This window comes from Calliopsis andreniformis, chromosome 2, assembly GCF_051401765.1.
Source record: "Calliopsis andreniformis isolate RMS-2024a chromosome 2, iyCalAndr_principal, whole genome shotgun sequence".
NCBI lineage: Eukaryota > Metazoa > Arthropoda > Insecta > Hymenoptera > Andrenidae > Calliopsis > Calliopsis andreniformis.
In genome coordinates this window covers 9,953,207-9,967,541 of record NC_135063.1, presented here as the reverse complement: position 1 = coordinate 9,967,541, position 14,335 = coordinate 9,953,207, and the positions used below count along the sequence as shown (strand labels likewise).

General features: G+C 35.6%; 1 protein-coding gene across 1 annotated transcript; it reads right to left on the bottom strand.

The window, feature by feature from the left end:
• Positions 1 to 821: 821 nt before the first annotated feature.
• LOC143188359 (uncharacterized) lies at positions 822 to 2,366 on the bottom strand. Its single transcript, XM_076392567.1, has 7 exons — positions 2,057 to 2,366; positions 1,957 to 2,014; positions 1,882 to 1,890; positions 1,063 to 1,762; positions 1,002 to 1,012; positions 944 to 953; positions 822 to 890 (listed from the first exon to the last, which is right to left on the bottom strand). Exons 1-7 carry the CDS (start codon positions 2,364 to 2,366, stop codon positions 822 to 824), a joined length of 1,167 nt encoding a protein of 388 aa, XP_076248682.1.
• Between the last annotated feature and the right edge of the window lie 11,969 nt (positions 2,367 to 14,335).

Genomic DNA, 14,335 nt, shown 5'->3' with positions numbered 1-14,335 from the left:
GTTGCTGGTGCAGCTATTGCGGTAATTAAATTTCATTAAACTAAACGCATGGTTGTGGAGGTTCTTGAGCTGGTTTACATAACAATCGTCAAGACATTGGCTCGCGATCGCGGCAAAAAGAAAAATTTCAGTTTTAATTGTCAGAGTAAATATGTCTGAAACGGAGTTTCCTGGAATGTTTGGAAAATTATTAGAGTATACTGCATTAGTGTGAAACAAAGTGAGAAGTTTGATATGTCGCGAGGGAACAGGGGGATGAAATCGTTAAGGTGCAAACCATTAGTAATTACGTGATTTCTAGTGAAACATGACAGTTTGCGATTCAAGACTAATTAATCACGCAGTACATACCTTTATTACATTGATCACTGCTGGATTACAATTCGTTTTGCAATGTTGCACGATTGTTAATACGAGCGATTTACTATTGACTGTTACTATATAAAACTGACTAAAATTTATATCGAAGGAAATACTAAGTGTTATAGTTACATGTGGTTCCAATGTAATTCTGTATTGATATAATCATTAATACTATAAACATTTCTGCGAATAATTATATTGATATAATTGTTGCAAGTCGTTTCTCTGAATGCAAATTACTGTTTTCTTAAATTATATTAGGTAATAATTATACTACGAATAAATGTATCGTTACATGAAAAGCTTCCTTTCATTCGATCCTTGTCAGGTAAAAGAACGATATCAATGCAGGGATTTTCATAAAAATTCCTACATTGGCACATTTTTATAAAAACACTTATGCTATTGCATTTTTATACATCTTTCTATAATTGCAGTTTTTACAAATGCAAAACGGTTCAAGAATCCTGACAGACATCCTTGCTTTCGCTGAAGTTATTTAAAAAAAAATTAATCGATCGACATATCTACGTATTACACACTCATTTTCCAATAAAAATCATTAATATCATTGACTTACATTTATCGTTCTTTGGAGAATCTCGATGCATGATACTTACCAAGTTCTTTTGATATACCCTATCTGCCCCTATAGACGACAGAGTTATCAGCAAGTATTCTATTCCTTAATTTAGGAACTGACATATAAGAAGTCTCATTCTTCGACTTGTTCCTGCTCGAGTGATCAGAAACTTGAATAGTCGGAGTTACACGATTAGATGGTCCCGATCGTTCTTGCGATCGAAACACTTTGAAAGGCGACAGATCTTCGAGTCTTTCTGGCAAGCTTTTATAGAGCTTCCTTAAGGAATCTTCGAAGAAGGAGCTATCTTTTTCATGTGCCTTTTTATGACTACTACTGTGCCTATGGAACTTGATGGATATTATCGAAGCCTCTTCTGTTGTCACGATGGATGCTGATCGAGTTTCGCCTCTGGTCGCCTCGAACAGTTCCAACAATTCTGACTGGTTCATCATTAAACCACTGATCCTGACATCACAGACCGACTTTCCATTGACGGACTGACGTTTTATCAGCGACACTATTTCTTGTAGTTCTTCCTTTTTTGAAGAGGAATAATCGTCTTCTGAGAGCTTCAGAGGGGTTTCATTGTTCCTTTCTAAGTTATCGTGCTTTGTTAAAATCTCATCGTTTTGTCTTCTCGCGTCTGAAACGTTGGCACTTATCCTAGTTGAAGTGGATACATTGTCGAGGTGATTCTTCTGGAATAGTGTCGATTGCTCGGCTGGAGAACGGTGGTTGAAAGAAGGAATTGGAAGATTCAATCGCTGCGTCTCGTCGGTTTCGTAGCTTGTGAATACCAGTGACTTATTCGTTCTGGAAAAATGACAGTGTTTAAAGTTTAAATGTAGAGGTGCTATTATTAAGTGTTATACTATTATTTTGTAGTTATTTATTTTCTCTCTTCCCTTCTTCATTTTCAGAAATATTTTTACCTAATGTGCCTAGGTATAATTTAAAAAAAACCTAATTAATCAAATGTGTACATCTAATGATTTGTTAAATTAAACAGCTGACCCCTAATTTCATAGTAATATAGTTTCTCCCTAAGTATAAATTCTACTTCCACTGAACAAAAAAAGAAACGAGAAGTCACCATCAAAGGTTTGCTTGCCAACCTGGGGCAGATTAATGTCTTCTTTAAATTCTTCAATTTATTTGCGACGACTGACGAAATTTTCTTCCCTTTTTCGTCGTTCAAGTAACCTTGATCGAAAACTGATCCATGAGAAGACCTTTTACTTTTGAGCAACTTAGAAGCCTCATGGCTGTTCGACACAGAGGATCTAGGATTCGCCTCAATTTGTGCCTGCACCACTTTCGTAGTTCCACAACAGGGTTCGAGAGACGAATCAGTGATGCTCTCGAGCTGTCTTCTCAGCTCACGTGACCAAATTCTTGTCGATATTCTGAAACCCATTATCATCTGAGTAATGAATAATTATCAAAGTGTGTAAGTAGAAGAAAGATTTAAGTATTTAAATCAGTATAGGGTCTCACGTTTTTATTTGTATTCCATAATTAGGGAAAGACGATTAAAATTGCCGTGAATAGTGTAATCAGTGAAAGCAGACCTTTTTATTAATAAGTAACTTCGTTGATACCTGCGTGATTTACTGGGTGGTTTCACACGAACAATTTGTGCCTCTTCCAAGGAAACCGGTTCTACTTCTTTCACAACCTGTTTCATTTCCTTAGCGTCATTTGAATCAATAGAGTACTGCCTGTTATCGGAGATATCGGACGAGGTGTCAATCGATGATTGAACTTGGTGAGGATGTGATATCTTAATGCGGACTATAGGCGTTTCGCTTTCAGTTGACGATTCACTACTATCTAAAGATTCATTTTTTAATAATTAGATGTCTTGTTTAATTAACTACGAAGTATTCTGTTAAACATAGCGAAGAACAAATTACTGTCTACATATAGTGACATTTTCTGTTTAGAATGACGGCTTCTCTTTTCAAAATTTATTTTTCAATTGAGAATCTAGTTACAAAATTCTTTCGTAAATTCTGCAAAGTTTTCTGTAAACTCAACAAGTTTTATTATAATTTATTCAATTATAATTTATTCTTTCCCATGTCACACTTTTCATAACTCGTCACTGTCATCTTCGAAGGACTAACAATTGATATGAATGATAACTAACTCACATATGGATTCAAGCTCACCACAATCTTCACTCGGCTTTTTGCAATAATATAGCTGTCCAACGCAAGCTGCGATGACGCTAACTGCTAATACTACTCCAACGATCGCAATCATTCTACAGTCACTTTATTCATATTCGTCATTCACGATGAACAAAATGCAAATGCGAGTCATTTCACTTCTGTCTTATACTAATTGACGAATGTTCCTTGATACACTGAGCGGAGCAAGAAAGAGAGCCAAAGTCAAACTACCAAACATTGCCTGACAGTGTCATTCATGAGTGTTTATATTGACTATAGAGGTATATGTATACTGCCACATGGCGATACGAGATAGTTGTCAAACAGAGTCAGTAGAAAGCCTTTGCACGTTTTCAGAGGAACAGAGGATTTAATAAATTTACTACTACTACGCTTATTTAAATATATTGTAATATAATTGATGGCAGTATTCATTTGAGCCATTCGAAGCAGTTGAAATTCATTGGGCATATAATAGAAAAAAAAGCAAATATTTATGTGTACTATTATCTTTTTTTTTAGAAACCAATTTTGTGGTCATTATTTGTACAAAATTTTCTGGAGATTTCAGTTATGTAATATTTTTTTAGCTTAAGTTTAATACGACGCAATGCAAAAGCACAAGGAAACCTACGATAATAACTTGTAATCGAATAGTTGGGTGATTCAAAGTAACAAAAAGACTTGTAGGATAATCGATTTATTATGCAACAGAAGATTTTCAAGACAGGGAAGAATGACAGAATTTATAGTGTAAAAAGCTAAAGTATTCTTCAATTGCAATTTGAGGTGCAAAAAGCTGAAGTATTCTTCAACTGCATCTTTGTCAGAGTCTACGAAGTTTACTGATATGCGCCAAACGAGTATAATTTGATCGGGTATAGTTTTGCGCAATAAGACCAATAGAAATATTATCTTTCAACTTGAATTTCAAATTACAACAGTCTAATTTTTAAATTTATTATTTATTAAGCACGATTCTAGGCAGAGTTTTTAATGATAAATTTCAAAAAAATGAAATCATTTCGAGTGTTCAACTAACATATAAGGCAACAGGTAAGAGGAATTTAGAAATTCAAATTAACGAAAATATTATATGAAATGACGATTGAAATCGGATAATAAGTTATTAGCTTACCAATGTAAAATTATCATGTGCTGAAATAATAACACGATAATACCAACTATCACTTCGTGTATCGACAAGTGGCGTCGATTTCAGTGTATTCACACTTGGAAACGAAAGTGGAACATTAGAAAGTGATTAAATACTATTTTGCACAAAATAGTAATATCTAATTTTACTTTTCAAAGTCCTAAAACCCATCTGTTACACAAATAGCAAATTTTTATTGCATGAAATATTCTTCTGGCATTTACTAGTTTTGGATACTATGTCTTCAAATAGTTTAATACCTATTTATTGATGAAAATTCATTAATAATTTCGCAGAGTTCAATATAATTTAGTAAATGGTTCTTCTTTCTCTATGACAATTATTTTTTATTCTTTCTTATCGGTATAGGTATTAGAACTACATAATTCTTTGTTAAGCTCGTCAAAGTAGGGCAGCTGAGCCTGCTCCTGGCGGTATCTGCAGTTAATTAGCAATCACAGATACGTATTAAATCAAGTATGCGACCTCGGTTCATTTAATTCATTTAATGGCTACTACCATGTTCCTATAAATTTATGTTCAATTCATTCGTTTTTTACTATACGCGAGAGCGAGTCATTCACAGTGGGATTTACACATATTGATTGTTATCATGGGGACTCATAAAATAACGGATGTTTTTTGCTATCATTCGAAATCTATAAAAATCACATTAGTATTAATTAATGAGATTTCAGAAACTCTTTTTTATATTACTAATGGATTTATATATATATTATTATCTTGCCTATAAATAACATATTACAAAAAACCTAGTACTAATAATTAATCCAGTTTAAGGCAGTCAGACTATGCAATTCGTCAAAGAAGGAAAATTATAGAAATACCGTCTTATATTTTTCACCCTACATCCTTGATTTCAATTTTTTTTTTTTTCTATATTCTTAAACTAATGTCATGATCGTAAGGAGGAAAATTCTACGCGTTTTCCTGTTAAATTCTTTACGCTTGTAAACCATCTGATTATCCCTGTTTACTGTAAGCTCTGATCCTAATATTTCCTTTAGCAGTAATTACTCATACTTAAATTAGACTAGGAAATTTTCCTGTACATATTGACACACATTCACTTACCTCAAGTTTTCAATGCATCTTAATCAAATGTCTTATGCAGGCATGAAGGAAAATTTGAAAAATCATTTTCTCACCTTTTTCCAGGAAAACTGTCTAATATGTTAATTAGAAATATTTTCTGTTTATTAGAAGTTTCCTATGTGAAACACGAGTTATCTTCAAATACTAGTCATTATTAAGGGAAAGCAGTGCATCGAAGAGAATCTATCACCAGTGTCGATGATTCATTGAACGTGTCTTAATTAGATTACGATATTCCGAGGCATTCGAGCTACACGGAACAATGCCACGCGACTGCTCCGATCCTTGCGTAATCGGTGGTCTGCGAAAGAGAATAGGAAAGATGATAATCTCGCCACGCGATATCGTCGCTGAAAGATTGATGGCCGATTCATTTTTACTGCACTCTACAGTCGATTTATGGTTAACATCTCATAAAAATGGAGTCTGACAAGTGATCGGAATATTGAGGACGGGGTAATGAAGAAAGGATGTAGCAATTAATTAGTAGTTCAATTAATGTTCATAAGATACGGAACTGTTCGAGAATTTTGCAATTGCACAAAATATCTGGTTTCTTGAAATTCCTGTAACTTCGAATTTTGAAATTTTCAAACAATCGATCTTTTGAGTTCTCTTTGAATTTTGACTTTAAAATTTTTGCACTTGGAAATATTCGAATTTTTAATTTTTTAATATCGCTAAGTTTGATTTAGGTTTTGACACCTTTATAACTTGTATCTTTTATTTTGTAAAATGAACTCTTGACAGTGAGCTATCCCTTTAAATTGTAATTCAAGCGTTAAATCTGTGCAGTTGCAAACTGTCAAGCGATCAAGTTTTGACAGAAATCCATTAGCGAGATAATTTATTACTTGTTTAATCAGCTGCGATTTCAAAGCTAGCAATTAGAAAATCTAATAAGACATCAGACATGAATCTATTAAATAAATGACAACTATGTCCTCCTTATCAAATAGAAATGTATAACGTAATGAATGACCACTATCTATAACTGCTGATATAGTTGCCTACAATTATGGAATATATTGTGCATGCGTAGTAATTGACGAAACAACAGTCCATATTAGCAATTCAAACGCTAGCAATAAATCAGTATGCTATTCTGTCGCAGCGTCCAAGATTTCCCGCTCAGCCACTGGCTGACTTTTCTTTTTTATTCTTTATTTTACATAATCAGCGACCTCGACGATCATAGTGCATGTCAACAGCTAATTCCCCCCGCGTAGGAGGATCTATATACCTAAATTCCTATGATAAACGGACAGCTTAATTAATTATTAATTATTTATATCAGAAATCGTTATGCAGAATCAGTCCCAATGCTTCCGTAGATACACTGCAACAAGATGCATTCGATGGCCTTGTATTGGAATAGCGGGTAAATATCGAGGTATGTGAGAAAGTGACACTTGTTAATTAATTTCACAGCGTCCTTATTGAACGTTCATTTAGATCGCGGTACCAAAACGATCGCAAGGCAGTTTCAACATTGCAGACGACGCTTTTTCCCTTCTATCGATATGTGGCCTCCACTATTGCCCGAGATCGAGCGCGTACTGCTCAAAGAAACGATATGGAACAAGGGCAATTTCATTGCGCCATCGAGTTTTCTTCTTTCCTAAAATCTTCGTAAGAAATTTCATACTCGAAATTCGACAAAAACGTTCCTCTGTGACAGTCTGTTCTCGGTTTTTGTCAGCACCTATACTGGCTTCTTTTATCATTCTATCATTAGTATGCATACAATTTCTGAAATTTTCACTGCTATTTATTTTTTTCGATCCACTTAATACAACCTTTTTCTTGTTCCTGAAATGATTGTAGCTGTCAATTGTCGAGATTAATATTTATGCTGCATCTTAAGCTGAGCATTGATTACTAATTTTAATAAATCAATTAACATGATAGAAACATACGAGATACAGTCTTATTACTCAAGAACTGTGTCTGACAAGTGGAAAACAAGACATACTAATTTTTAATAATACCTACTGTAATAAACTCATTAAAAATAATCTGATGGATTAATAACGTTTTCGTGTCTCATATGATAAGATACTCTGTCATTACGTAACGTCATTACGTGAAGAGGAAAATTTTGTAGAATCCTCCTTAATTATTAATATTATTTTTCAACTTTTTATATATTGCTTTCAGTTTAAATTTATTTTGCAGGATTTATCCAATTAACAAAATAATATATTAAAAATCTCATAAAAGTGTGCGCTATTGTACTGTACCTATATTATTGGATCTCAAACCTTCAAATAAAAAAAAACAAGAGATTTCACGTACAGCGCGATGAAGTTGAACGGCACCGTGCAAAGTTTCAGAATTACTGTTCGTAATGAGTGGCAACCGACCCATAAAGTCGTCATTACTCATATTGCAGCGACGCGAAACCGGCGTAAAAAATATGCTACGTTAGACCACACCCGCGACGCAAGGCTAGATTTTTATCTGACTATCTGTATACGCCAATGCGCGCGATTTCTTTCGCCACGCCTCTATCTAACACTGTTTTGCTAGTTTCCTGCAATTATCTCCACTAATTACCAAAATTAGCTCGACTCGAAGTCACAGAAGCGCAAAAAATTCATACAATAAATATTAGTCGTTCGTTTAGTACGGTGGCGATCAACACTTCGATTGCTATTCCGCCTAATGGACATTAGATTTAACTAGTTTATATCGATATTGTGATCGGTAACGAGTGTTCACTGTTTTTTAATTTCCAGCTCGCTGAATCATTGTGACACAATGCGTATCGATTCTTGATAGTTAAGAACACACTCACCTACGCCATTTCTTTTTTTCTCTCAATATTGCGGCCCTATGTTATAACAGGGATATGGTTTTAACGATATCCATCATGAACCCGTCCTTCTTCCTAGTATAGTTCTCTCACGCGTTGGTAATTTATTATCCTGAATTTCGTTCTGTATTTGGACGCATGACGAACAGATGTGTTTAGTGTGGGAGGAAAACACTTTAGTGATTCAGAGATTCGTTCATACCTACTTAGAACCGTAATTCATTGAGGAAACTGCTATGGCTTATTTCTTTAGTTCATCTGCTTGATTTCTAGCTCTTATGTTTAGTGATCGTCCCATACCTAAATAGTATAGTACTTCTAGATCTTGGACTATGAATTTTGCAAATTGCTATTCAGTTTTCCTTGCGCTGTATCCGCATGATAACGAAAGAACAATGTATGGAGGCATTTCGTTGAACGATAATATCACTTTCATATTGAGGCAAGGTTGAACGCAATCTGGTTAATAAAATCAACAACATATACCGTTATAGATACGATATAAAACTGCAACGAAGTTTGCATCATGAAATAGAAATTATGGAAATCATTTGCATTCCTGCCATGTTTAAGTTTCTATACTGTGCCTGAAATTTCCTTGGAACTTGCTACTTGATTTCAATGTGAACGCAGGAACAGAGCTTAATGTCTGCGAAATCTTTCGAGTAGAATTTCACTCATTTCTTTCTCAACCCTTTTCAAGATCGCGGTCTGCTTTCTGGTCACGCAGCTAACCCACCTCTCAGCTCTTAGTAGCTGCGTAAAGTGACCTGCTCCAAGGTGGACGATATATTTCAGTAAAGTGTGGTTCAACCCTGACAATTACTTCTTGGGGTGCAATGCTGAAAATACTTGAATATTCGTTGATTAATAAAAAATTACCTTGTATTCCATCAAAGGTAGCAGCTTTAGCAAAAAGGGTGATTGAACTACCTCAGCAAGAATTTAAAAAACAGTAGTCTTTCATTTTGAATACACACTTAAAAAAATCAACTCGATATTAAATGGTTACTATGCTAATGTAACTCGCTGATCTAGAACAGCTAAGTGTGAAAATTACTTTGGTATATATTTTTACCATCTACCTCACTCCCAGTTGCTATGCTAAAATCTTACAACAGTTCCCTCCACTTTCACGCAAAACATAAAATATATTTAGAGAAGAAATTCGAACTCGTAAATTTAACAATTCTTTGAGCAACAAAATCGTGAAACATATCTGCATCAATACTATTAGTCTTAATCGAATACTTGTACTGCAAAGTTAGAATTCATTTTTTTTAAAATTATCAGTGGAAAATCGCGCACCTGTGTATCAAGGGCGAACGATATTATTATGCGCGTTTTGCTGCACTCTTTTTTACGCTCGAATCACATTACAACATCAGGTACACCCAGTGGCTCAAACAATTCGTTTTTCGCTTTCTTCCCCGCGGGGAATGCTGCTATAGAGATTAATCAATCAGAAGGACGAACTGGCAGCTTCCAAAGATGTTTTTCCGAAGATTCGACGCGGAGATACGGAAACGAGTTGCATAAAAAAAAGAGCAGTTGGTGATCGAAGTACGGTAATTATCGCCTTATGATCACGTGAACCGCGCACACCCATTGGCGTGCCGCTATTTTTTCCGTGCGTATTAACAATTCAAATAGGATTGCCACAATATCACGTACCGGAGGCCTGCCTGGCTGGTGACCAATAAGATCATCGGCTGTTAAAGAGAATGATCATCGGGTTGATTGCGTGTTAACTGTCCGACTAGGAGGAATTATGGCTTTGGATGACGTTCGACAAATGCAGATCACAATCGGACACTTTGTTGGAGGATGCATATGCATCGCGGGATTTTATGTACCGTTTGCTCGGGGAGTATCGATTCGCGGGAAGGGTCGCGTAATTGATGTCGTAGGACCAAGGGAGGAAGGTAATCCGAGAGCAAGGTACAGGAATCACCCCCTAGGAAAGTGGGGGATGATAATCAAAGCTGGAACGAAACGAAACGGAGTGGAAAGGTAAGAGGATTTCCTTACGGATTTATTTTATTCCTTTCCTTGCGTAATTAAGTTCCTCTGGCAGGTGGTTTGATATTTATTGAGGGAGGGTGAGAAGAAGCGATGGACCCTTGAAGGGGGTGGTCTCATTTGGTGGGGTTATTCTTTGATGAATTTTATGATTACAAATTGATGGACTGGGGAATATAAATTTGTTGCGTGTGTTAGTTCTGTTTTAAGAAAGATCGGCGAAATTTGTATGCAACTGTGTTTTAATAATTCTATAATCATTCGACAAGCTTTTAGTGTATTTTACAATGCAATTTAGCAGAGAATATTTTTATACTCTAATTTATTTTAATTGCTGATGCAGTTACTGTTTTATTTAGTGACTTATAAAGTACGAAACAGTTTGTTAATTTATGCAATTATTTGCAATCTGACGGTCCACGGTATTCACCAAAATTTGACACCAAATTTTACAAAATATTCCAGCGATGAAATTTTTTTTATTGTCAAATTTAAATAATTCGCTTAAAACATTAGCACAAGAACACTATGACTATCTAGTGGCGAAGTCTACAAGCTAACTTTTCTTCAGAGACAAAACTATCAGGGACATCTAGCAGTCAGACACATGATTCAACGAAATCTCAGTAGAAACAGACGAGTATCACAGACAAGGAGATGCGTACACAGGATAGTCTGGACAGCTTATAGACTTTCGTGTACCATGTTCTGAAATACCGACTTCTTGTAAAACCACAGGTTTTGAGCGTCATCTGTGATTTTCGAGCATTGGATGTAAGAAACACATTGTGTCTTCGAAGAGCGGGAACCAATTACTGAATTGCGAAATTAATCGAACCAAGAATAATGTGGGTACGAAAAGTTAATAACTGTCACATTTGTTAATTAATAATTACAAATATCAATAATTTCTACTAGTGCACACTGTGTTTGATTGTTATTAACAATATGTACATAAAAAATGATTGCTCAGATGATTATTTTACGGAAAATATCAATTTTTCGCAAAATATTGTTCGTTAGATCAGTCTCGAAACTCTTATCAACTGAAGGACTTCTTTAATTGGTTCCCCATCTTCCTCAAGACAGTATAAGTACCCTTGCAGGGGCAGGAGCGTCTCACTTGTCGTGGGTCCTTCCGCGGGTGTGGATCTTCTTTGGGTCCGATTAGAGGGACTCCTGGGCTCTGGACCTTGGACTACCCTGGACACCTGGACCACCATGGTCAGTGGGCAGCTTGACCACTGGTCATCCCTTGACCACTGGTCATCCCTTGACCACTGGTCATCCCTTGACCACTGGTCATCCCTTGACCACTGGTCATCCCTTGACCACTGGTCATTTCTTAACCATTGATAATCCCTCGGACACTGGTAAGTTTTGCTCAAATTTAAAATTTATTTTGTCTCTTGCCCATATTTTGTATGTTCCCCTCTCTGCTGTTTCCCCTATTTTGTATGTACCCTGCCCTATCCCAACCCCCAATATTACGTTTTCCCTTTTTATTACCGCTTGGACCTGGATTCAGTGAATTCCAATTAATATTTCTAACTCTGTCTCACAGTTGTCTTCTATTCATGTCTTTGGCTTATTAATTTTAAGTTTGCACTTTAAGATTTTTGAGATCTTGGTCGGTTCTATCTAAACTAATGATTACAAACTACCATTAGGTATAAGATTATAACTAGATAATAAATCCATCGAATTCGCTGAGAAATCCATGATTTTTCATGATTTGAATATTTTGCCTATTAAAGAATGGACAGCAATATAGTATACAAAACAACAATATTTTATTTGAAACAACATACAATCACGTGCCACATATGTTCCTTAAAAGCCATCGGTTCGCACGTTCCGCGAAACGTTTCATTGACAACCATCCAATGTACAAATCTTTTCAATGGCTTTTCATATCGTCTCCACTCGTTTTCTGTTTTCCCTGACATCGACGCATGCGATTCGCACTCTCATTTCTCCTAATCCTCGCGGAACTCACGAACTTCATTATCTTCGCTGCTTACTTCTTATCAATGTTTGTATCGTTTATCGTTAATACAATTTCTGTTTTTCTTCCCATTAAAAATGTACGCCGACACAAATACAATGCCTCACGGTCACGAGGCTTTCGAAAAAGATTCCAAGATTTGGCGAGGTTTCGTCGCTAGACTTATTTGCTGGTCTACGCTAATCCTAGGGTTCATTTCACGTTAATTATCCTCGATGGTGACGACGAAAAGCATGAACGGAGCCTCACGAAAATCGCCCCGTTCGATTTCTGATTTTTTTTTTATTTAATTAGTTATTTATTTTCCGTTATGTACATAAATGAGTACACGCACGAGTATACATGCATGGGTTCGTTATACCATTGGTACACGCATTCATTATCATCCTATGATCGTAATGTCACAGCAACCTCTTTTTTCCTTTGTTCTTTTCAATGGACAAAATGTAGACGCTTTCACGATTGCGTCTAGTTGATTTTTTTCGTACTTTTTAAATCTAGTTTAGGGTCCACAGAGGGGTGCCGTTTTAGACTTCTTACGAGTGAAGCCTGGACTCTACCAATTTTTCTTAATTCAATCTTCGTGTAAAATTTGAAGTTTTTCTAAGAATTAACTTTGCCTTTTCCTTTTCATCGTTTACTAATTTTCGAAATCGATAACTCGTCTATATTATTCATTCTGTCGTTTTAATATTTGTAGAATTTTGTACAGTCACTTTTTTTGAACACATTATCCGTACCAGAATGTGAGAATTTAAAGAACTTCATTCTGCTTTCCATAAGTACTTATGGAGTTTTCATCAGTTACCAGATGGAAAGGAATATATTTTACTTTTCAGCATTCTAATTACTAAAATATTAATTTCCAAAAATATTATATTCTGTATCTACAGTATCGAACAGAAAGTTACGATGCAGAAAAGGAATAATAAATCGTATTTCGTTGTATTCTTTAGTGAAACGATCAAAATCAAATACTAAAGTTTGCAGTCATAGTAGAGAACACTATAAACATAGACTGACAAGTTAAAGCTATTAATGTTTCTTATTATTCTCTGCTATACAAAGAATTATTCCTCACTTTTCCTTCACATTCGAGTTCAGTTTTTCACAATGATGAACAATAATTTGGTGATATTGATATGCTTGTATTCTATACAACTTGCAAATATCCAATTTTCATTTTTCCCTCTCCTTTAGTAAAGAACGTTCTCGACGAAGATCGTGAATAGTAAAATTTATTGTATCTTCCTCTTATGATAAACGAATCCATAACATTTTCCAATTGGAAGAGTCCAGGTGTCTAAGAAATGCACGTAGTATGTGAAGATCAGAATAAAAATGGTGAAAGGAAGCCAATGGTTCAGTATTTGGACGACTAATCTACGATTACGGCTACGAGAATGTCCGGAGATCACGAGTACGACGCTGAAAAATCATTAAGGCCGCTATTTCGTGTGTGCGCACGATTTTTATGTTAGGTATATCCGACTACGGTTCTCGTCGTACCGATCAGGAAACTTTGGCACGATCTCTTATTACAAACTACTAAAAAAATACACACGTTTCTTTGATCACGGGTTAATTCAAAGCAAAGATCCGTAGGTGCTGAAAAACTGAACCCCAAAATCCCTTCTCTCGAAGCCCAGGCCTTGGAGACCTCGTTCGACTCGATTCGATTTAATTGTTTCACCAATGTGTCGCGTGGGCAGTGCCTTGACAAATTATTATTATTCGACGAAGACGACTGTTGACTGGATTAACATCACACTTTGTACAAAGGTTCCTTGACGGAGCTTCCTTCGTTAAAATTGAAATAGTGGGACTGAGTAACAAGTTCAATGGGATTTTCAAGGTACAACACCTCGACATTTGTCGAGGATGGAGTGGAACATGCTTGCAAGTATCGAGGTTTGCGCAATTGTATGCGTATTTTAAAATTGGAATTTAATAATCGCATACTTGACGAAATTAAAATCCTAAGTCTCAAAAAATACAACTCTTCACTGTATGGGGTCTGTTATATAATCACAATACCTGTAGCTTTTAATTTTGTCAAAATAGTCTGATGAACTCACTACTCGACCCA